Source organism: Choloepus didactylus, chromosome 1, assembly GCF_015220235.1.
Source record: "Choloepus didactylus isolate mChoDid1 chromosome 1, mChoDid1.pri, whole genome shotgun sequence".
Classification (NCBI taxonomy): Eukaryota; Metazoa; Chordata; class Mammalia; order Pilosa; family Megalonychidae; genus Choloepus; species Choloepus didactylus.
The window spans coordinates 157,866,703-157,891,892 of NC_051307.1; the positions used below are offsets into that span (position 1 = coordinate 157,866,703).

Here is a 25,190-nt window from a genome sequence, read left to right on the forward strand (position 1 = left end):
TGCTAAGGATGAACTTGGATGGGACAGGAGGATAGAGGACAGGTGGCTCAAAGGGACACAGTTGAGACATAAGGAAAGGGAAATGTAGAATGTAAGCTTTGTATCATTGTTGAATCTATTGTACTTCTTAGCTGCGCTTAATGGGATTGCATAAAAGAATGTTCTTGTTCATGGGAAGTGTATATGTGAATTATAGTGAATGCTCAAGTATGTGTGCAGCTAACTCTCATATGTTCAGAAGACAGAGCAATAGATGAAGGATGATAGGGAGGGAGGGAAAGAAATAGCAATGTGACAGCAAGTTAAAGTTGGTGGATTGAGCTATGGGGGGAGGGGGTCAGGGTATGATGGAATTCTGTGTATGGGGCTAGTATTGTATTTGCAACTGTTGATATAACTTTGAATTTATTTCAAAATAAAAAAAAAATTGGAAAAAAAATTAGCCCAGGGTAGATCATAAATCTAAATGTAAAACCTAAAACCATTACACTTCTAGATGAAAACATGGGAGAAAACCTTTGTGACCTGGGTTAGGCAAAGATTTCTTAGATATGACACTAAAAGCACAATCCATAAAATAACAAATTGATACAGTAGACCATTAAAATTTAAAACTTCTGCTTTTTGAAAGTTACTATAAAGGGAATGAAAAAAAAAAAGCCACATACTGGAAGAAAGTATTTGCAAATCACAGAACTGCTAAACCACTATTGCAGTGGTTTGCAAAGGTCCCTTCCCAGCTGACATCTGTGATCAATGGATCTTTATTTAAGAGAGACTGGGCTGGATAAAGTGAGAATCGGTAAGAATCAAGAGCAGGGGTTCTTTAACTTCAGGATCCCCTGGAGAGCTTATTAAGACAGGTTGCCAGGCCCCACCCTCAGAATTTCTAAATCAGTAGATGCCTGAGAATTTGCATTTCTAATAGGTTCCCTGGTGACCCTGCTGGCCTGGTTACCACCCCACTTAAAGAACTGCTAATCTAAACTAATTTGGACTATGCTAGAAAGACAATGTCAGATGAAAGATCTTCCCCAAAAGGACAATTACCAAATAAGCTATGCTTATTAAGAAATAATTTGTTTTTCCCTTTTTATTACCTAGAGACATCTGTATCTGCTAATCAGAGCTTCTGATCAGCAAGAAATAACAAACATGACATCACTGAGTTGGCATGATTCTAGCCTTGCCTCTTTGTTGAATACATGTTTTGGTTTCCACAAAGCTTCTCTAGGCCTTCTTTGTTCACAATACACCCTGGAAACATACATGGCCTTATACCAACAGTCCCTAAACGGTAACGTGAGGGAAACCATCTTGCCCCACTGGAGCCTGTCAACTCTCCCTGACCCTTTCCATCTCACGTCCCACCCCCAGGCAGGGATGCCGCCCAGGTCTCACCGTCCAGGATGGCCCACTGATTGTCGATCTCTGTATGTTTCAGGTAGGAGTCTTCGATGGTAGGGTCGTAGTCAGGCACAAAGATCTTCTGGAAGAACTGGATAGTGAGGGCGCTCTTGCCCACACCCCCATCCCCCACCACCACCAGCTTGTACGTGGGGAGGTTGTCGCTGGGGACGGCGCTGGTTGCCATGTTTCTGGTAAGTCAGACCTAGGGAAGCAAGACACGGGGCATGAGGCAGGGGTCTTTTTGCTTTCTGACTTAAGGGGGAATTATACATGGCTCTTCCTTCCTTCTCCAGAGAAATAAATGCTTCCAATTATAGAAAGTTTTGAAAATAGAAAGCAAAAGAAAATAAAGGTATCACCACCACCCAGAGATAATCACTGTCAAAATGATTTGCTCGACCCACATTTATTGAGCACCAACTACGTGCCAGGCCTGGTCTTGGGGACATAGTACCACTGGATGCCAGATGGGCTTCTTTAGCAAGTACAGCCAAAAGGTGTAGCCAAGAAGCTTTTTCACCCCTAACTTCGGCTGTGTACCTGTACATGTAAACGTGCTGTGCTGGTCTGATCAGGGAGGCACAGAGGCTCGCCTTTCATGTCAACCTTTCAACTGGAATGCTGCGCCAAGAAGGATTTGGGATTGTACCTGAGCTTAGAGGGAAAGGGGGCCTAGGCTCAGGTCTCTGAGGCCCCCTCCAGCTCTCAGAAATCAGTGATCCTGGCTCCTCTCCCTCTGCCTCCTTGCCCTAAATACAGTCATGCTGGAATCCCAGAGCATCTGGTCATCCTCCATTTTATGATCAGGCAGGGGACGGTGCAGGGAAGGAAAGGGAAGTTTTGTTTTGATGACGCTGAGTCCAGCTAAGTCAATGGTTCTCAACCAGGGGTGATTTCGCCTCCCAGGGATATTTGGCAATGTCTGGAAACATTTTTGGTTGTCACAACTGGAGGGGAGAGGAGCGCGACTGCGATTCATTTGGTAGAGATCAGGGATGCCGCTAACCGTCTTACAATGCACAAAGAATCATCTGGTCCACAGTGCCAGCAGTGTCGTGGGTGAGAAACCCTGAGCTAAGGTGAGGAGAAGACAGCTGGAAACATGGGACCAGGATTCTAAAGAATAATTGGGCCTTAACAGATACCGACTGATGGTGTCGATGGGAGAGCAGAGATGTGACAAGGTGACAGGGAGAAGGGGCAGGCAGGAAGCATAGAAGGAGCTCTCAGAAGAGTGGGAGGGAAACCAGGGCCTGTCACAGTGATGGAAGCGATCGCTGTTAGCAGGGGCAGTTAACAGCGGCGAATGTCAGGCACTTGTGGTGGTGGTGGGGTCACATAAAGAACAATCTGGGGGGTTGTTGCCATGGACCTAAGCTGCTAACTGTGTACCCTGCTGGGGAGGAGCAATGTCCCCTCCTGGGGAGCATAAAAACTGGCCTGAGCAAGGCTTGATCCTGCCTCTGTGTAGGAAGAAAGACTCTGTGCAAGTTGGAAGGGGAAAGGGCATGGTGCATGTGTGACAAGGAAACTTAAGGGCTGGTAGAGGGGTGGGGGGTGGGGGGCAGTGTGGCTGGAAGGTCAAGGGACTGGGTCCCGCGTGGGCTGTGGCTCCCTGGCTACACGATCCTGGGGAAGGTCCCTGATCCCTCTGAGCCTTATTTTCCTTATCCCCCAGATGAAAAAGCTGGATTAGGTGAATTTCACAGTTATTTTCAGCTCTAGATGAGTCTTTGATTCCAGATTTCATCAGAAAGGGTGTTATAGATAAATGTGGGTTCTGTGGCTACGTGGATTTGCATGGGGGTACAGGCAAACGTCATTGCGAAATCCTTTGCAAAGTTCCTGAAGCCTGATGTTGACATTTAGGATTTCCCTTCAGTGTGGGGAAGTAAGCACTTTTATACACTGTGGGTGAGAGTGTAAATCTCTCCAAACTGGACAGAGAATATACTTGCATAAATATATCAAAATTTAAAATGTACATACCCTTTCTTGCAGCTATACCCATGTGAGAATTTATTCTGAGATGATCAGACAAATGTACATAGATGTTAAAATGGGGAAAATGGAAATAACCTGAATCCTGGGCAAAAAAAGTAGTTTAAAAACAGTTTATCTACGCAATGGAAGACTATGCAGTCATGAAAATTATGTTAGTCACCTAGTTGGAAAAGGTTCTTATTATTTATTAAACAAACAAACAAACAAAAAAGGCTGTAAAACAGCCAAGTGCGTATGATTCCACTTACATGAAGTTATCCATCTATAAATCTACATGCTGAATGTCAGTCTCGGCATAGAGAGGATTAGGCAGTTCTCTCTGAATCAGACTGCAGGGCCCTTTCTTTTTCTCAATTTTCTAAAACAAGCATGTAATCTATTTTGTATACTGGAAAAGTTTAACGATAATCAAATGTTCCCAACAGAATAAAACGTTCAGACCCCCTGAAAACCTGTGATTGCCTCTCATTTGAGGGGACATTTAAGCTCCTCTGGTGCAGGATGAAAGGGCCAGGCGCCTGCTGCAGACCCAGCATCAGGTTCTCGCATCTCCCTCCAAAGGAGGACAAGCTGAGGGCTGCAACGAACTGAGCTCTCCCACGCCAAATATGCAGCAGTGCTGGTGGTCTAAGTGGGGGCAAAGGGGAGTGGAGGGAGACAGGGAAGGGGTGCAGAGGGTACCAGCTCCCTGTCTCTTTGCCTCTCAGGTCAGGGGTCAGCTCCTTACACTCCCTCAAGTAACTGCTGGCCTGGCCTGGCCTGGGGGGCATGAGGATGCTGGTAGGAGGTAAAATGTGTTTGGCTGTGAAGGAGGCTGTTTTTAAAGCTTTTATTCCCTGCTGGCAACTACATGAATAAAAAATACTAAATGGCTGGGAAGGCATCGGGAAGGAAAATCATTTCTCTTGATTATCTTCTCAAAATACAAGATAAGAAATACATTAGTAAATATGATACAGGACATGAACCAACCCTTTGAGTCAGTGCTCAGACCACCCACGGCAGAATCACTGGGGCACTTGCTAACGAATGCCCTCTGCTCGCTGAGGCAGCTGGCAGGAAGTGGTCAGCAAGGGCCCCCCACCTTTCACAGTGCCCTGCACTCAGGGGTTGAACCCTCAGAGACGCTGGGGAGCTGAGTCGAGGCTGCCTTCCAGCTCGGACTCAGTGGAACAGGGTCAGACCACACAGTTAATAGGAAAATCCAACTGGGTCCCTCCTGCTGGAAAAACCTCTCATGCTGCCCGTAGCTGATGGATCAAGTCTAGGCTCCTCCACTGGACATTCAAGGCCTGTCACGGGCTGCCACCGCTACCTCTCCAGGGTCACCACTGCTGTAGCCCCTCACACTCCACTCCTGTGGTCACACCACACCCCACATACCTGGGACCCCTGCAGACACCACCTCCACCTCATGCTTTGAGCCCTGTGGTTCCTGGTGCAGAGGCCACCATCATGCTGGAATCTTCCAGACATTTACTCTTGCACACAAGGGCAGGGACCACATCTTATCCATCTCTGCACCCATGGACCCCAGCACAGCATAGCACAGAGCAGACACTTGCCAAATGAACCAGAGGCTCAACGCTGATGTTTCTGAACAGCAGTCAGTCCACTAGCCACAGAGCTGCCCTCACCATGCAGAGGGATAAGTGGCAACTCTCGCAGCCAGCAGCTGGGACTGTCTCTCTTCTCTCTACCAAGAGGTCAGGACCAGTCACACAGATAGGGCCTTCTAGAAGCACCTGTGGGCCCGAGAAGAAAGAAGGGACTTCAAGGGCAGGAGAATGAGCTCAGGGAACCTACCAATTCACAAACGCCGCAGGCTGTGTGTCTTCTAACAGGCATGCTTATTCAGTCTTCCCCTCCCCCTCCCTTTCTCCACGAAAAAATCCTGACTAAATGATGTCTTTGTAAATGGAGAGGGCCGTCAAGATGCCAAGAAGAACGTACCACATTCCTACAAAATAGGCTGGTCTCACTTGGTATAGGGAGAGATTTTTTTAAAAGTCATCACAGGTTGTGATGAAAATCACCACAGGATAAAAAGCTGGTTCACGGTTAAGGAGCAAACTGCTTATGCACACAACACCTCCCGCAGCTCAGCCCTCTCAACTTAGAAGGCACCTTAAAGATCATTCTAGAAAGGTGGTTCTTCACCTGTTGGGGGTCACAGATCTTAAGGTGGTATAAGGTAGATCTGGCGTTCTCCTTAAAGTTTTTCCCCACTAATTTTCTGTGCCAGATACTCTTCTACCAACCAGCTGAGTGAACTTGGGCAAGTTACCTTTCACAGCCTCAGGTCATTTGTAAAATGGGGTCAGAGAAACATTCTTTGCAGGATTGCTCTAAGGATGAAATAAAAACGTATGAAATGTGCAGAGAACGTCTTCGAATGTTTGTTCTCTCACCTTGTTTTCTCTCTGTTCCTGGAAGAACACAGGCACACACACTTGTGCAAGCACACACATACACTCATGCTTTCTGCTCTCAGGCTCCACGATTCCCAGCCTCCTCCTTCCTCCCCATTAGAAGCCCGAGTGCCATCTCAGCTCCAGTACAGTCAGATTAAACAGGACTGCGTGGGAAAGTCACCCATCATTTAGAACACTGTTTCCATGGGAAATGGCTCGGAGGTTCCAGGCGGCGCCCCCCCCACTCAGAAACCAACTTTTGGAACAGCACCCACTTGGCGGAGGAGGCGGCTGTGCACTGGTTCCCATGGCAACCACCGCTCCAGAACCACTCCCAGTCCACAGGCCACACAGCAACCAAAACCATCGCTCATACTGGAAACTTCTTCCCAAAAGGCCATATCGCTTCCTCCACCAACCATTTGTAATAACACATGTAGGAAATTCTTAGGCATCTTTAAGCAGAGAAATAAGCTTTTCTGGTTGTCAGTCATTTGCTCCTTCTTTCCCCACGGTTAGCACCATCTTGCATGGTTTGAAGTTGCTTCCCGAACAAAGATTCGCCCCCCACACCCAAAGAGATCGTAAGCTCTGTGAGGACAGGTACCGAGTCTCCCACTGCCCTGCCTCTCACAGGGCCAGGCGGGCCCAAATGTGGTATCTCGGCAACTGCCCACTGGCGGACCACTGAAAACTGCCCCAGTGGATCCCTCCACCACCCACCCTGCCCTTGTGCCATTAATTAACAGTGCTGGATTATAGTCTGAATGCAGTCAAAAGGAGAAGTTTCAGGTGGTATATATGTTGCTAGAATAAAAATTAACAACAACCAAAAAACAACCATAGGACTGTACAACACAAACAATGAACTCTAATGTAAACTATGGACTAATTAATAGTACAGTTACAATAATAATATTTCATCAGTTGTAACAATACCACACTAATGCCAAATGCTAAAAATGGGGTTGGTATACAGGAACTCTGTTTTCTGCATGATCTTTACGTAAACTTTCATCTTCTCTAAAAAAATAAATATATATATATACATATATCATAATCAATTACATAAATTTTATTAATAAAATGGAAAAGAATAACAGGTTTTAGGGAAAGCCAAAAAAAAAAAGGCAGCAGAGGGGTGATACCCATCCTTCTGAAAGGGGCAGGCTCATGCCCCTGGGAGGGAGGGGACTGAGTGGATTGATGACCCCAAAATAATCTCTTCACCTAGCAATTTTCAAAACACGCTTGGTGTGAACAGCTTCGTGCAAAGGCCCAGCGGTTCTCAGGGAGGCAGCCTGGACTCAAGGAGCCTCAGTCTCCCCATCTATAAAAATGGGTCATTGAGAATGGATAAGATCCCACTGAAAAACAAGTGGATGGCCGCTCAGCAAGGACATATTTCAATTGATATGCAAGGCAGCTGGGCCCCTGGTCTCCCTCCAGCATGGGAGGCCCCAGTGATTTCGGCTTCCCTGCCCCATCCCTGTTCCTAGCGAAGAGCACCCACACAGCATAGGGCTGCCAGAGGACCTGATGCAGTGACACACGTACATGCCTAGGACAGCACTGAGAAACCCTCAGCAATCCTCAGAAACAGCAGTGCCCAATGGTGATTATCCCTCACCAAATCTGCCCCCTTCTCCCCAAGTTCCCAGAATCTAGGGCCTCTACAGAGCTTGTTTCCCCAAAAGAATAGGCAACAAACACACCACACCCATTGTTCTAAGTGAGCTGCACATGCAAAGAAATGGCTTTGGCTGCAGACACTGTTGAGGGCTCCCTGGCCTCTCCACACACCCCCACCCACTCTACCCAGCACCACTTCCAGAGCAGTGTCACGGTCCTGGCCAGGACAAATAGCACCCAGGAGAGGCTGCACAGCAGCAACAGCCTCCACCATCTAGTGGGCATCTGTTACGCCAAAGTGCATGCTTGGAGCTGTCATGACACAATGCCTTGAGTTCTTTTAGCAATTAGTTTTGCATCATCACAGTGCTTTTCTTTAGCTGTCATCTTGATTCACTAACCCATCAGGCACTCTTCACCTTGTGGCTGCTTCCCTGGGCCCTGGCTAGAGGATCACAAGTTCCCCAAGGCAGGGGCTCTGGCCAACCCAGCCCCTCTCCCAAAGATGCTGCCAACTTTATTGAAAGTTTAGTTTTCACTGTTTTTTTTTGCTTCTCCATTTCCACACTAATTATTTTAAAGATTTACCCTCACCCCATCTGTCAATCTGCAAGTTTTCTAAGAAAATAAGGCTGGGAGAGGGAAGGTACATTCACTATTAAGGGAGCTCTTGGGAGAATGAATGGACTTCAAGGACACTGAGCGGAATCAGCCCTGGGAAGCTAATCTCATCTCTCTGATGTCCTGGTGTACCCAACTCAGGGGGATGAGGACACATGGGGGGTGGGGGGGTTGACCCAGCCCATGTGGAGGAAATGGCTCTGCATTCCAGGAGCTGCCCTTCCCTTCTGCACAATTCCCAGAAATGGGCAGCTTCCCCAGGGCTGCTGATCTGCAGCTCTGCATAAATGGGGTGTGGTCCCACCAGGAGTGTGGGCCACTTGGCATCCCTTAAGGCTTCACTCTCCCCTCCCCCAGACTTTGTTCCAGTACTGTCTCACACCTCTGCTCATCCAAGTCCAGCACTGTCATTGTACCACTCGACTCTAGGATGCCACCAATGCATTTGGCTCACTCTATTATTCAGACTTAACCACCCACCCAGCCATGTATGTTATTTCATGCTGAAAGGACTTTAAACATCATCATGTCTAGATGGTAAGTACGTGGCATGGATGCTGCCCTTCTCCATTGACGGGGCCATGGCAGACATCACTAATCAATCCTGGTCTTCTTCACTCAGTTTTTGAATCATTCTCAGTGTAGCATCTTTGGCAGCCAGAACCAGTTGAATAGTCCCAGAGAGGGAACTTGCTTGCCACTCCAGATCTGACCCACTGCCCTTCTGGTTCCCTCCCAAGTACCCCACCTGGTGGGCATCCTGCTCCATGGGAAGGGCTCAGGATCTTTGTGTGAAGCCTGCCTGGTTATCTCTGGAGAACTCTATTATGTAAGTCTTTTGTTAGCACATCAGCCCCTGTTCTTCTACCACATCAAATGCAAACTCTGTCAGGCAGAAATTATTAGATGGGGGTCCAGAGATCCAGGCAATGGTCCATGCTTGAAGCAAGCCAGGTGAGGGACACAATGCCCTTGGGCTTACTCAAGTACCAGTTGCTTCCTTGTCTCACAACTGTTAACAATTGGGTCTTTCCCACCACTGTGAGAGTGCTTCCTGGACAGGGCCTGGAGCTTGGCCATCTATGACCGAGAACTATGAGGAGGGTGTGCAGAAACCACCTGCCACAATAATAATAGCAATCATGTTAAAAACAACAGGAATACTTAGCTAATGTAAGTGATTTGTCAGATGCAGTTTGAAGATTTAAAAAATTTACTTATTTAATTCTCATAACTGTATGAGGTCAGGACTCTGATTGTTCCCACTTTACAGTTGAAGAAACCAAGACACAGAAAAGTAATGACTTTTCTAAGGTTAGCCAGCTAGAAAGTGACAGAGCCAGGATCTGATACCATGCAGTCTGGTTGCAGAGCCCATGGCCTGCCTTTCGTACTAGGCATCCTCTCGTGGTTGAAGAGGTGGTGGGAGAGTGTGGGCAGAGTCAGGCTAGGCCAGGGCAGAGTCAATCCAGGGATGCTGAACAGAGAGATCAACAGAGAGCCCAGGAGGTGTCACAGTCAGGGATTCCTCCAAGGCCAGATCACTGCCCCTGTGGGAGGAGCAGCTGGGCAGTTAGGGCCCTGGAGGTACCCAGAGCAAATATGAGCCACAGGGAACAGCTGTTCTATTCCAGATCCTGATCGGGACAAAAGTCTGCCAAACTGGACATAGGCTTGGTATTTCCAGGTGGACCGCAGCCCTGAGGACCAGGGAGAAAGCTGGGGGGATGAGGCAGCCCAGCAGCAGTGGGGATCCCCTGTGTCTTTGGGACTCTCACTTTCCAGCACCTCTGTTTGGGACCCTCTCCACTGTGCTGGTCCCTGCCCCATTGCAGCCAGCCTTCTTGTGGTCTTACACACAAGCTGCTCTGCACCAGCTTGGTCCCTCACCTGGAGCTTGAGCTATGGACTTAGACAGCCTGTAACCTCAGGCAAGTTACCTTCTGTACTTTGGTTTCCATTTCTGTAAAGGTGGGGATAGTGGCAGCCTCTGCCTCATTGTTTGTGAAAGGTTGCATTTATTTGCTTTACCCAGTGCCTGGCTCAATAAGTTTCAAGTTGTTGCCATCATCAGTATCCTTCTTCAAAGCCTATCTCAAGGCTCTCCTCCTGCAGGAAGCCTTCCTGCCTCTCCCAAGTGCTTCTTTTTATTTTTATAAACAAACACTCCAAGGAGGCACCTGGATGTTGTTAACAACATGATGTGGCTGCAGTGTAGAATGTATATGTGGGTATGTGGGAGTGAGGGTAGGCGGAAAGGGGGAGTGACGGTGGCTCCCCAAAACCAAGCATCTTTATCTTTGCATCCCTAGCACCAAGCACAGTGCCTGGCACACAGTGGTCGCTTAGGAAGCGTTGAATGGTAAAGGACAAGTACCCAGGGCTGCAGGGCTAGGTAGGGTGAGAGCGTGGTGGGCCCTGCATGCACAAGGAGGCCCTCAGGTCCCCCCTCTCCACAGGCCCATGAAAGGTGCACAATGCAGGCTTGCTGGAGGGTTGCCCAATCAACCCGGGGCTCTGCAAAACCCCAGTGGAGACTGGATAAATTGCATGGTACAAACTCTAAGTGCTCCAGAATCTCAGAGGAGAGGAGAAGGAGATGGGAAAGGACTGGGGTGTCTGGGAAGCATCCTGTAGGAGGCAGAGTAGTAGCAGGGAAAGAAATCCCAGATGAGAGCCAGCACAGCCACAAGGGCCCAAAGGCGGGAACACATGGGCAGGGTTTATCATCCCCGTGTTACCAACCGGGAGACAGAGTCAGAGAAGTTAAGCCATCTGCCCAAGGGCACAAGTTAGTAAAGGGAGAAGCTGGATTTGGCAGCCAGACCTGGTAAGCTGCAAACCTAAAACCCTCCCTCCCTCACAACCCAGCTAGTCCACCAAGTGCAGGGTCTAAGAGGATCTCAGAATTGAGGGGTTAACGAGGGCCTGAGTGTAGAAGGGTTCACACAACCCTTCTGAAGGACATGGCTGGTGACTGCCACCTGGCTGTCTGACGCTCACAGTCTCAGGGCCCCACCCCACCATCAACAGCAAGGGTGGACTCTCAATCTAGGGGTGAAGGGCAGGGTCTCTTCCCCATCGGAGCGTGGGCTCAGAGAGGGCAGAGCTGCCATCTGGCTCACAGCTTCCTTCAGTGGCAGATGGGGGAGAGAGGAGGAAGTGGCTTTATTTTTAAACTCTTGTTCTCCGTCCCTGGGGGTCTATTAATATTTTCCTAGGGCTGAGGCTGTCTCACCTGTAGCTACAGAGGAGAACTTCCCCTGCCTTAGACAGGACCACACGTGCCCTGGGAAAGTCACACTGGTGGTTACCCTGCCAGGGCGGAGGTGGGGACTGGGGGAGAACTCGCCACTGGACGCTCTGGGGTTCCCCACACCGAGGGCCCTCAGACTCCCCGCAGCCTGGCAGGCCGCTGCCCTAACCCCCACCCACGTTGATTCAAGTGCCCACCTCCTGCCCCTCAGCCCAAGCCCAGGGGAGCCCTTCTTCAATCCTCAGGGCTCCCCAGGGCTCCTCCTTGGACTGCTGAGACTCAACCCTTCACAAACTGGGTTTGAGACCAGTCCCCCTCACCCCCAGGCCCCCTGTTCCCACCTTTCTGCCCTGGCGCTCTCCTCCTCCTCCTCCCCAAGCAGCTCAAACCATCCCTTCACTTCAACTCTGAAGCCAAGGCCTAGTAACTCTGTGGTGCAACCACCTCGGTGGCTTGTGTCTGCCCTCAGCCTGGGCCCTGCCACCAGCGTTGCCCTCCCCCTGTTCCGGGGCCTCCCTCCTCAGGTAACCCCTGTGCACACTGCTCCCCCCGCTTCCCACGGGTCCCAGAAGCTCTCCCAAGTGGCCATGCCTTCCAGGCCCATCGTGGGCTGCTCTCAGCCTCTCCTTCCCCCTGTCACCCCACCCCCGTGCAGCCTCTGCTCCGCCTGGCTCCTAATCCAGCACCCTTGGGGACAGTTTGCATCAAGGCTGCAGTGTCTGGCAGGATGCCAGGTGCACAGAGGCTCTCAGCGTCCACCAATGAATGTTCTCTCTGCCTCAACTGCCTCTTTACCTTTCCTCCTCCTCCAGGGCCTGGTTGAGCCCAGTGTGGGAAGGGTCGAGCCCGAGCAGAAAGTGGAGCTGTGAGGAGGTGAGGTGCTCACAGGCACCCCATCCTGGGCTTGGCGTTAGCTCCACAAACACATTTGGGAGAAAGATAGTTTAGGAAGAATCTGCCCTGGGGGCAGGGTGTGGCACCCCCCAGCCCAGAAGAAAAGTGCCTGGAAGGGATGGTCAGAGAGCCAGGCAAAGGGTGCCGGTGGGGGTTTGCTGCCTTGGACAGGGGCAGGGAAGGAGCCCTCTTTCTCACCTGCTCCTCCTGCTGGGCTAGTGCTCCCTTCCTGGGAGCCTGCCCCTCTTCTTCTCCCTTAAAGCCTAGGTGTCAGGGTTTGGTTTACCATCACATTTCCACTGCTATACTCAGGAGATGGGGGCTGAGGGCCAGATTTCGTCTCGTTTGTCTCTAAATTTCCCTAAAGCCTGGCATAACTTTCTGCACAGAGACTTCCAGGGCTGTCCACATTTCTAAAACACAGAGTCGACTTTGGGGCCAGCGGGCATTCTGGCCTTGGGTGGAGGGTAGAGCAGCAGTGTTGGGGACACCATGCTCCTGGGACACATGGGACCCAAAGGAGTGGGGTGGGACCCTCATAAGGGAGACACCATGCAAGGAGTCCCACGTGGGACCCTGCTCCTGCCTTTCCGGCCTGGCGCTCTCCTCCTCATCCTCTCCCACAGCCGCTCAATCCATCCCTTCACCTCAAATCTGAGGCCAAGGCCTAGTAACCATGTGGTGCATCCCAGAACTGCCTGCCTCATGGAATCCATGGCCTCACACCAGCCCCCTTTGGTAAGTGGGTGGCAACAGACAAGAAAGGGACGGCCTGGATGCCAGGGACCAGCATCTGTGTGCATCAGCAGCCGCCTGCTGTGAAACAGATGCTTCTTGCCAGGTTTGGCTATGGCTAAACTCCAGCCCTCCACTCAACTTCTTTACCCTGCAGTTGACCCCCTACTCAACTTCTTTACCTGCAGCAGCAGAAAGTGGGACTCAGGAAACAGACATCCTAAATTCACCCCTCGGCAGAGGTCATGCTGGTAAGTGAGAGAAAGGGGCAGGTACAGGGCAATAGGGAGCACTGAGGCCTGTGGCAAACGGGAGGCCACTGTATCCCAGCACAAGTTGACTGCTGCAACAAGACTGCCAGATATTCTAATTTTTTTAGAAAGCCAGAAATCTGAATCTTTAACAGAAAATTCCTGATTTTTAAAATGTTGCCAACCAATTAAAATGCTGTACACATCATATAAGCCAAACAACTCACACATTCCCCTCCCCCTGTGCGGCTCCAAACCAAAGGCTGCCACCTCTGGCCTTGCACACATCCAGTGGTGCGGCCACTCAGACTGCCCTTTGCACAGTCTCGGCCCCGCATGGCTTCAGCTGGAAAGGGGTGAGATTGGAGGAAGGAGGGATGACATTGAGGAGAAGCAAGAGCAGGGGATTGCTTAGCCTGAAGGAGAGACTTTCCAGTCTAGCAGTCTTTAGGGGGAGGGCATACAGCCCACCCCAGGAGTGTGTCAGAAACCAGGGATGTCAAGGGCAAAGGGCTTCTTCATACTTGATTTGTTTTCATTGTTTAGATTCAAAATGTTAAATACCATTAACAGAAAATACGGAAATTTTTATGTTGGACCAGATATGAGAAAGAAACAGGATCCAGGCCCTTCCCTGAGGTGAGAAGGGCCCACCCAACCTCATTTTTAAAGAGTAACCAGACTACAGAGAGGCAGACTAGGGCAAAATAAAAGGGAAACTTCCTGAAAACGAAGCAGGCATGTCAATGAGCAGCCAGGGGAGACGTGGGATTTTCCTCGGCAAGCGCCTGTGAAGCAGGATGCGGGAGGGACGGAGGGAAGGGCCCCGCCGCCTGGCTCGGGAGCCTTTGACCATTCTAGGATGACTTCTCAGCGACCCTTCCAATCCCGTGATTTCAGACATGAAACCCACTCAGCCGGAAAGGCAGAGGGCTACTTTTCATATCCCTTTCCCCCAAGCACTAAACAGTTGCTGCATTTTTCCAGCTTTTCTAACTAGCTGACCAGGCCAGGCAGCTCTGCCTTGGATGGGAGAGGGGAGGTAGGGACGGGGCTGGCATATCTGTTCCATTCCCAAGATGCCCCTCCAGAAGTCAGTACTGGTGAGAGGTGCCGGCCTCCCACCCCTCTGCTTTCTACATACAGCAGTTTTATAAAAAGTCATGAGTCAGGGCATTTGCCCCTCTGCTAGCTGTGTGACCCCTCCATGCCTCCGTTTCCTTACCTGTTGACCGTATCCATCCATCTCACAGGGTTGTTGTGAGGACAGAATGAGCTAATATATGCAAAGTGCTTAGAACAGTGCCTGGCACAGAGTAAGCCCTATAATATGTTTGCTTTTATTACTCTTATTTTTATGATTCTTATTTTGTGAAAACCCTCACCAATGCTTCCCTCCACCAAACTAGGCAGAAGGGTGACTGTAGCTGTTTTTTCAGGTCACCCCAAAGCTCTGGGGGGTGGAGGGGAAGGTGATTCCTTTGCAGCATCTCCAGCCTAAGAGGCTCTCAGAACAGCCCACTCTGCATAGAGCCCCCAGCCACTCAGCTGCTGCTGGGCCCATCCCAGAGTTCAAGGAAGTAGGTTTTATTTCCGATTACATACAACCCACAATCCATGCCTGGCTTGTTTCACGGGCACAGAGAAATGGGGAAGCTGGAGAGCTACAGCCCCCCATATGTAGCCCATCTGATGGGGGTGATCCCCAGGGGGTGGGGCGAGGGTAAGTAGGAGGCCGGAGCTAAGTACTTGTTAAGAGGGTGGAAACGAGTCAGACAGGTTCCAATTTTGAATCCTGGCTCTGCTACTTAATAGCTGTGTGACCTCAGACAAATTATAAACCTCTCTGTGCAAAACTACTATAGGTGGGGGGTAGCAGCAACTAGCTGGAGGTGGGATCAGGCTGAGTCCTGTGGCCAGGATTTATAAATAAAAGGCCTTTATTAAGCCCTAACATTTTACACACTTTACATATCCTTCCCTGACCCCCACCCCCACCCCAAACTAGGAGAGATTACTGTTCTATTCCCCCAAAGTACCCAGATGTGTGCCTCAACAGAACAGCACTACGCATGCTGGCAATTAATTGCTTAATTGTTTATGATGTAACATCTGTCTTTCACTAGACCTTAAGCTCCATGAGGGCAGGGCCCATCTCTGTTTTATTCTTCACTGTATCTCCAAGCCTGACACAGACAAGATGCTTGATAAATATCTTGAATCCTCCCAGCTACTCTGCAATGTTCTAACAGGAAGGGAAAAAATTTGAACCCTGGAATTTTCTCTGGTCATTGGGAGAGACGGGCTGGCTTAAGATTTGATCTGTGTACTAACAGTAATAATCCCACAGCTCCTGCAAGTTCTTACTATAAGTAAAAGTGTAGGTCTAGGGTGTATAACTCTTGTTTAGACAAGGTCTTTAATGGCCCTTTTCAATTATAAAAGTTTCAGCCAACAGCCTAGTCTAGGACAGATGTCATTATTACTCTGCGGTAGAGAGTAATGGAAATGTGGAGATTTTTAAAGGTCTGGGGGAAAGTGTCCAGGAAAATTGGTTGGTCCCTGGAAAATGTCAGTAAACTAAGTTTGAGGAGAGAGACAGCCAAGAGAAATTCTCCAAGGGTGTGGCCAAGGAAGGGAAAGAGGCCGGAAACTCAATTTTACATTCTGCCCTGTTGTGAGCTATGGGTGGCTGCATTTCTCATATGGCTTTGGTGAAAGGCTGTTAGAGACACGGCTGGGGCTTAGTGGGGCTTGAGAATGAGCAAGCCAGGCCTCCTGCAGGCACATGCGGGGAGGAGCTTGACAGAGACCAACAGCAGGCCCCGGAGGCTTGAGGGCCAGAGGGCCTGGGACCACCCAAATCTTCCGAAATACTGCAGGTGGAGAGGGTTTTCATGCAACACTTGGGAGATTTTTAAAGGAAAAAAAATTATACACTCAGAGAATGTCTACAAGGAGAAAATCCTTTGGGAATAATTAAATAATGGGAGAGCACCTCCCCATTTTCCACCTATTGGGGTGAGGGGCTTAGCCAGTGTCACCGGATGAGAGAAGAAGGGGTGACGGGTTGGTTGAGGCATTTGTGTTGCAGCAGCGCTGTCTGCCTTTCACAGGTAAGGGAAAGGAGGCTCATCAGGGTTGAAGACTCGCCTGACATCACCAAGACCACAGGAAAGAAATTAGAGCGGGGGTCCCTGTGGCCCCATGGCCTGTGTCCTTTTCCACTCTCCGCTGGAGTCATGAGGAAGAAAGGGAGGACCGAGAGCTCCCTAGAGCCTCTCTGGCTGCCTATTCTGCAGCCCAGCTGCATGGCCCCAGACCCCTGCCTAAAAACCGGGCACTGCCAGAGACCCTCCTCCCCCATCCATCTTTCCTCTTCACCCACACCAACCCAAAAGAAAAAGCATCCCCGTTCACTGTTTTATTAGAACAGTTACGTTGTTGAATTGCCAAGCAACCTGCTCCTGCTCCCTCTCTCCATCCCTCCAGCCACCCCAGTTTGAATCCAGAAGTAAAACAGAGGCTTTGTTTCTTTATTTTGATTTCCTCCTTAAAATCTCAAACATGCAGGAAACACCCACCCAGTCCCAGATAAGCGGCCTCAGGCTGCTGTCCAGCGCAGGTGGGTGGGACCGGGGTCAGTGTGCGGGGGTGGACGGGGAGGTCCTGATGCCAGCTGACCTGAGTTCACTGGGAGCGCCAACCAGGGCCCCCGACCTCTCCCAGGCCTGCCTGCCTTAGCAGGAAAAGAACAGCTTAGACGTGAGGAGAGCAAGGCCTTCCCAGCTCTAGGGCCCAAGGAATCGCAACCTGAAGGATGTGGGTGTGGAGGGATGGCTGAGAGGACATTTCTCATACAAGTTACTTTTTAATACATGCCCCCAAGGCTTTGGGACAGTCCCACCCTTCTTCCATCATCTCTGGTTACAATAAAGCCGGCATTGAAAGAAGAACTCGATAGAGGCTATTTTGGACTGCTGAGCCGACTTGTGAGAGCATGGAACTCACCAAAAGAGAAAGGGAGTGTGCTTCTATCTCTTCCCCAGGACCTCCATTTTTAGAGGAATTAAAATATCAATGGCGGAACTGGTGTATTAGATGAGGCATGGTGGTGGGAGTGGGGTACAGTATCTTGAAATTCTAAAGGATAAAAAAGAATAAAAGATCCTAAACTGAACTAAAATTAATTTTGCTTTTGAAATAAATATATAATGCTTTTGGGAGGCAAGAACCTGTTCCCACCCCCACTCCACCCCATCCCCCAAAATATATTATGCTTTTGGGAGGCAAGAACCTGTTCCCACCCCACCCCACCCCATCCCCAAAAAGCGACAGCTCTTGTAAGAGTAGGCAGGCCTCCCCAGCTCCACCACACCTCAGGCAATCCCCCCACAACTCCACACGCCTACGACTACTCTTTATTTTTAATCTGGGTCCTTGGTATACCAGGGTAAGCTAACACATAGTATGTTTATCAGGTTCTTTTTAAACCCAAACCTTTTTTTTTTTTTAAGTGTGCCTATAAACATGATATGCATGTGTCTTTCTATACAACCAAGCAGGAATTGGTTTTATAACATGTTTAATTGTCTTCATCGGCACAGTTTCAGAACATTTCCATTGCAAGACAAGCCCCAACAAGGCTGGCCTTTGCTGGATTTTGCAGCACCCAATCAGCGTGAGGGAACTCAGGGAGAGGAAAACATTTCAACTCATTCTTGCCACTTAATAAAAAGAGGACTTGGGGACCACCTAATGTCGCCTTCTATTATGAAACTAGATCTTTGCCCCCAGTCATGATTTACTGAAAATGGAATATGCCTGGGTAAGGAAGACCTTTCCAGAACTGTTTGAATCATTTCTGCACCACTTTCAACAGCAGAATTCAGCTAACTGTTCTAACTCAAGCCCAAGCTTTATGCCAACAGGATCACACCTGGCTCCAGCGTAAGTCTTTCAGTGGGTGGAAAGGAGAAAGCTAGAAACAGTTGGTTGAGAAACTGTCTCCTGTTGTCATGGAGAACTTCCCTCTGCAGCTGGAGAGCTGGCTCTTCCTGCTTGGCAGAAAGCAGGGCCTGTACCAGGCACCTGGGGCATTTTATTTGCATGAAAGCTAAGAAAATGGAAAGCTGGAACAGGAGAAATTGGAGATTGGAAAAGCACTGCATTGTACTTTAGCTTTCCCTTATGTTAAAGTAGCACTATGCTTCGGAATAAAAAATTCTGTCCTTATGTATTTGTTAAAGATTGTTCAAGAAGACCTGTTTAATAAATCATTGCCACCCAATTACAAAAAGAAAATCATGTTTTCTCTTTCTCTTCCAAATATACATACCTACTATTTAAATTAAAGTTCAGTTTGGGCAGCTGTGACTAAATTATACTCTGCAGGCTGGTCTGAACCCACAATTGTCAAGGCAGATACTGCTGAGGGTGGATGAACTTCTTTGAAAAAGGTTAAATCCAAAAACACCTACTCATCCCACTCCGCAGTGGTCTCTCCCCAGTGGAGTCACAGTCAGCAGAAGGATCTTCTATTGACAACCTAGATGGAGACCCAAGCAAGCAGCATTTTCACTGAATTAGCTGGGGATACGAAGCTAGAAGAAAGAGAACCAAACATGAGAACCCTGGAGCAAAGGCTCCAAAAGCCCACCCACACTAGCCGGGCTTAACTACAAAGGATATATTTTAAGTCCTCCTCTACCATCAGAAGCATCAAGTGAAATTTACAAAATGATCGTATCTGTTCATTTTGGGTAATGGGCACATGGTGTTTGTTACAGCATCCTTTGTATTTCTTTTTTTTACTTTTCAAAATTTATATATATATATCAAGGGTTCAAATGATCTGGGGGTTCACTGTTGACCACAAGACTGATTGGAGTAAAGGGAAAACTGTCCACTAAGGCTCTCTCTGCTGAATAGCTGCTTCTGCCCCTCGGTGACTTCTGCTGCCTCGTGGTGCACAGGCTGCTCCGTCCCCTCTCCCCATGAGGGCTCAGCTCCATTGCAGGGTTATCATGTACAGTCAGACCCTGTGGGATGTGTCCTGCGAGCACCAGGAGAGAAGGGACTGCGTCAGTTTTGGTCCTGTTGTTCTGGAAGGCAGCTGGCATAAGGGAAGGAGCATGTGCTTCAGGACCAGGCAGGCCTTGATGGGAAGCCTGGCTCTGGCTCTCTAAGGCTGTGACCATGGGTAACCTACTGAACCTCCCCGAGCCTCAGTTTCCACATCCGTAAAAGGCTGACAGCACCAAACATCATTGTCGTGAGGCTTAGAGATGGTGAATATAAAGTACATAGCACAGGACCAGCTCACAAGTCTTTGCTGAAAGATATAGAAGGAAGGAAGAGAGAGGGAAGGAGGGAGGGAGGAAGGGACAGATACACAGAGAGGCTTTCTTTAAAACATGCCACTTGAGGAGCAGTTGAAGAAAGCTGAGCAGCTCATCTTGGAGAAAAGCATAATTTTCAAAGGTTCATGTGGGACAGAACTAGTGGGACAAGTTAAGGGGAGAAAGAATGAGAAAATCCCCGAATGAAGTGGACTGACATGAAGGGCAATGAGCTCCCTGTCTCTAGAAGGGTACTCCTGAAGCCAAAGACCAACCCTAACAGGCTGTCATGGAAGGAGGGACTCCCTTGTTGAAAGTTTCCCGTCTTTACTCAATGGGTCACTTTCCCATTTTGCCATATTTGTCTACTACTGTACTATTACTGGCTTAATCTTTACTTTAAAATCATCATCCTTTTTTCTAAATCACCATGCTTTTTAATTTAAAATCTTTCTTTAGCCTTAATCTGAGCAAAATAGCTATGAAAACAAAGGTTTGAAGTGATACCTATATATTTTATAATACATATAAACAAATATATAACTATTAGATTGAAAGGCGCTAGGTGTGTCCCACCTAAAATCATCTCCCTGGCCACTATGAGAAATGTGCTCTAATGGGTGTGAATCTAAATGAAATATGCTGAAAGGGCCCTTTCTGGGTGTACAATTCTGTTGTCTGAAGGCTGCCGAATACTGATAATGCCCTCCATTCCTCTGGCTCTTTCTGGTCTCCTAAGCACTGTCTCATCAGTGCATTTCATCTAAACCCCATGACAACCCTGTGGGCTGGGCAGAGCTGTCACAGATGGAGCCTGAGCACCTACAGCACGTGACCCACCCAAAACCCTACAGCAAACCAGCAGAGGGCCAGAACGAGAGCGCAGAGCTCCCAACTCTTCATTTCTCACCCTCCTTCATTCAGTCACCGCACGCTGCACAGACACATCCATTCCTGGTGCTCTCCACAATCTCATCAGCAATACAACCCATATGTAAATCACAATGTTTTATCCATCTAGGTGGCTGGATGCCAGGCTCCCTAGGCAGAGAACATGCCCCCTGAGACCCAGAATGTCACTTCTGCAACCATGATGACCCACGTTGTCACATGTCTATCCGGCCATCAGCAGGCAAAGCCATCAAGAATGTCAAAGAACAATGAGAGGGGAATTAAGAAGCTAAATACACACTGCTGCTTCATGACCCCTAATAGGAGGAAAGCCTGCAGAAAGCTGCCTTGGATCATGCTGACCAACTAAAAGGCCCTGCTCTGTGAGGGGGCAGGCAGGCGGGCAGAGCAGGCCAAAAGAAGGCTGGGATTGGAGTCCCTGGGAATAGGTGGCACCAATTGCATCCCACTGCAGGAATTCTACCTAGAAGACACATTTCCCTGAGAACTCATTAGATCTCACAGGCTGATCGACATACGATTCCGACTGATGTTAGAATCTGACCTATGTTAGGACCCCAGAAACTAGTTCTATTCATCAATGCCCAGCAGTCCTTCCTGGTTCCACGTGATCATTGGAGCTCAGGAACTCACCCCAAGGGTAACTGACTTATCACTTTAAAAGCATCTCAGATCAACTGAGACTGTGAATTACCTGCGGTTTTAAATGATAATAAAATAATAGAGCTATAACTATCATGAAAATGCCTTGTCTAGGTGAAAACATGAGAGGTGGAAAATACAAACGGCTTGCTTGCAACCCTGGAAGACTGTCACTTGCTTCACCAGGGTTCAGCAGACTCCTCAACAGCACCTGGGCTCCTTCACTGCCCCTCCTCCACTTCCCACAAGGAAATGTCAGGCCACTGGGGTGAGGAGGGAGCAGAGCAGAGCACCAGAGCACCCCGCTTACTCAACAACCTTCCCTCCACCCCCTCTCCCCCATTCCCTCCCAGAGAGGCACGAGCAGACCCTGCAGCCTTGAAAATCCCACAGCATTAATGCCTCCCATGCCTCCCACCCTGACAGAGAAAGGACAAGCTACACCATAAACCACAGACAGAAAACTGGTTGCTGGGCAGTGAGAACAGACCCAAGGGTGAAAACCATAGCCAGAAACATTTTCAGCCCCCGTCAGCAAAGACATGCAATTTACAGGAAATTAGGAGGTTTACAAAATGTTAGCCAGCTCAAGTTTCTTCCCTGAGAAGAGAAGTAGCAGCAACTCGACGAACGGTCTCCATGAAAGTACTTTGTTCTCTGTGAAGCCCCTGACACGTGTCAGTTATTAATGCCAACAGCTCGCCACCCCGCACTTCAACGATAGAAGTGTCAATAGAGTGAAGACATAACACAGGCTATTCAACAAGCTTTCAAATCCAGGACAGCCAGAGCTGCACAAGAGGGGCCAGAACATTCTTGTGGCTTAAAAGCATGGGCCTTTGATACGATCTTAGGTAAATTGTTTACCCTTTCTAGCTCCACTTTCCCCATCTGTATATAGGGATAAGAAAACAGTTCTGGACAGGTCTTGTCAATTGATGAGCAAATTCACATCAAGTGCCTGGTCCTTGTAAGCCGTGATGGCTGCTGTTATTAAAGTGGTGCCTTGGAGCTTTTAAGTCAGACCCCCTTCTTACTCCTGCTGACAGGAAGGTCAGGCATTTGAGGCAAACCTCCGGAGGCCAGTCCTCCTTTCTGGTTCCCATCAGGATGTCAGGTTCTGAGAAGCAAGAATCACTCTAGCCCAGGAGGTTCCATATCAGCACGAGCCCAACAGGGGAAGGCCAATCCCAGGGCTCTGCCATCAAGGCCCAGGTGAAGGGGCCCTTGCCCACCCCTCCAGGCTCTTCTTGCTCCAGCCAGCACAAACCTCGGCTCCAGCCACAGTCTATTTGCACCTGCCAGGCACCACCTCCTCCAGGAAGCCTGCCCTGACCTCCCACTCTGGAGTGGGGGCCCCTCAGGGTTCCCACCTCTCGGCTTCCCTGTCACGGCACTGCCCACTCTAGGTTGTCGCTCGGTTTGCCCCCTGCCTTCCCCCGAAGGGGTGGGGTGGGGGTGGAGCAAGAACTGGCAGAGTCTTGGAACATGGTGGGTGCCCCTGACGTGTCCCAGTCATTGAATGAGCCGGGACCCTAGTAGCGACCAGAGCTTCGGGTCCCTAAACCCCAAAGTGAAGCGCTTTTTATTAACAGCCTGGTTTTTATTATACAGGCGAATGTGACAACTGCCTTAGCCGATCCTGCCCTCGTTAACGCCATTTTAAAAGGGGGGTAAGAGGCGTCCCTAAGTCTCGCCTCCCATCTCCCCGCCGGGTCCAAGGCAGGGCAGCCAAAGCAGACAAGGAACCCCAAGACAGTTCCACGAAAGGCTCTCCCCGGGCGGTGCGCAGTCCCTCGCTCCTGGGGTCTGGGTCGCGGCCCCCTTCCCGAGAGCACACCGTTACGCGGGAGGCGGAGGTGGGGGCAAAAGGCCACGCACCGCCAGTCCCCGGGCGCACCCCGCGCGGACAGCGCAGCGGAGCCACGGGAGCGACCACACCTCACGCCCGGGAACAAAGCAGCCGCCGGGGCGCGTGAGGGGCGCCGCGGCCCGGACCACTACCCTCAAAGGCTGCCCCGGCCACTCACCGCGCGCTCCAGCTCCAGCTCGGCTCAGGCCGCCGCCTCCATGCCCGCGCCCCGCTGGAGGCAGCGCCGCGCCCCCGGGCCCCGCGGCGGCCGGACCGAAGACAGCGGGAGCCACGGCCCGGCGGCCGCTCTGTCCGGTCCCCGCCCCGGAGCCTCCTTAAAGAGACCGCGCACCCAGTGCGCTGCCCGGGCGTCTGGCGCGCAGAGCATTCCTTATATTGCAACAGCGCCTACTAAAAATAGAGCGGCGCGACAAACGCGGGGGAAGCCAGACCTGGGAGCCACGGCCCCGCTGCCCCTGCGTGCACCGTTGGCCCCACAATGTGCGCCCCGAGAAGCCTCGGCTACCCTCGCCAAGTCTCTCGGGCCGAGCAGAGAGCGCCGAGCAGAGAGCTCCGGCCAGCCCACGGACGAAAGCCGGGGACAACACCGCCGCCTCCCCCGCGGCCCCGCGCATTTAGCGGGGTCCGGCGGATACCGCAGCCGAGCTGGCTTTAAGGTGGACGCCCAATGGCAATTCTCCCGGTCCTCCTTAAAAGTCTCCGCGCTCCTACCTTTTAAATCTCCCTTCTGGCCAGGTCCTACCGAGGCCTGGCAAATCCTGGGCAATTCCTGGCTGCCACTTTGGTGGCGTTCCTTAGATCCTACGTCCTTCTTCCTAGATCCTGCCCCCAGCATCGTTCCTCCAGGCCCTCCTTGGGATGCGACAGGAACTAGGGATTCATTTCATTTCATGGTTTCAGTCCCGATAACTACTCTACATCAGCATTGTCTACCTTTTTTTTTTTAAATTATTGAGATATAATTCACCCTTTTAAATAGTACAGTTCAGTGGTTTTTAGTATGTTCACAAAACTGTGCAACCATCACCACTATCGAATTCCAGAACATTTTCATCACCGCAAAAAGAAATCTCATACCCTACCCCTTAGCAGTCATTTCTCATTCCTTTCTCCCACAGGGCCTGCTTCTATGGAGTTGCCTATTTTGGGCATTTCATACAATGGGATCATACAATATGTTCTCTTTTGTGACTGCCTTCTTTCACTTAGCGTAATGTTTTCAAGGTTCATCCATGTTGTAGCATCTATACATCGGTCCCTTTTATGGCCAAATAATATTCCATTGTTTTGTTTATTCATTCATTTTCTGATGGACATTTGGGTTGTTTCCACTTTTTACCTATTCTGAATAATACTGCTGTGAACATCCGTGAGCAGGGTTTTGCGTGTACATATGTTTTAAAATCTTTTGTGTATATACCTCGGAGTGCAATTGCTGGGTCATATGGTAACTCTGCTTAACTTTTTGAGGATCTGCCAAATTACTCTCCAGCTGCACCATTTTACATCCCCACCATCAATGTATGAGGGTTCTGACTTCTCAATATCCTTGATGACACATGTTGCCTGTCTTTTTTTATAGCACCCTAGTGGGGTTGAAGTATCAAAATATGGTTTTGATCATTAGCATCATTTTTGAGGACCTTCTTTTTGAAGAAGGTGGACCTTGGTGATGACTTGGAACCAGCATTATACAATCAAGAAACCCTCCCCTTTCCTACTTTGTGGTCTTCTCCCTCCACCCCAGACCTAAGGGGACTTCACCACTCAGTCCTGCAGGCCATGCTGGAGCTCCCAATCTGATGCAGGCTTCAAATGGCATCCCAGCCACCTCCTGTGGCCATTCGGGGAGGGCTATTGTGCCTACCCTGTACCCCCATTCCTACCTACTACTCAGAAGAGCCTGCAGACCCAAGAATCTCCATAGGAAGGGGAAGGTGGATTGGGTGTCATTTTGAGTATCTCACCTTGGGTTTAGGATGTAAATCAATGGGTTGGGAGGGAGCTTGAAGGACAAATGTTCACCTGACTGGCTGGATCTAGCCCTGGGACCTGCCTCCTCCTTCTCCTTCCATTTACCGTAGGCCTTGGGGCAGGTGGGTAAGGGTGGGAGTTCTGGTTGTCTGTCAGTCCTTCATGGGGAGGTTCCCTCTGTCGAGGGTCATCCTCTCCTGGGCCCTGACTGGCACAGTGGCCTGACTATTG

At 49.8% G+C, this 25,190-nt stretch overlaps 1 protein-coding gene across 3 annotated transcripts in view; it reads right to left on the reverse strand.

Annotated features, from left to right (window-relative positions):
• The window catches only part of MRAS (muscle RAS oncogene homolog), a 58,355-nt gene extending 34,517 nt beyond the window's left edge, over nucleotides 1-23,838 (reverse strand). The window contains exons 1-2 of one of the 3 annotated variants that reach the window (XM_037844209.1): nucleotides 23,697-23,838; nucleotides 1,402-1,612 (exon numbers count right to left, since the gene is read on the reverse strand). In XM_037844209.1, coding sequence (XP_037700137.1) covers nucleotides 1,402-1,594 — 193 coding nt within the window. In that variant the 5' untranslated portion in view covers nucleotides 1,595-1,612; nucleotides 23,697-23,838. Of the gene's footprint in view, nucleotides 1-1,401; nucleotides 1,613-4,979; nucleotides 5,092-23,142; nucleotides 23,316-23,696 lie in introns of those variants that run through there. The other 2 variants (XM_037844193.1, XM_037844200.1) reach the window with 2 other exon arrangements.
• Nucleotides 23,839-25,190: the final 1,352 nt, after the last annotated feature.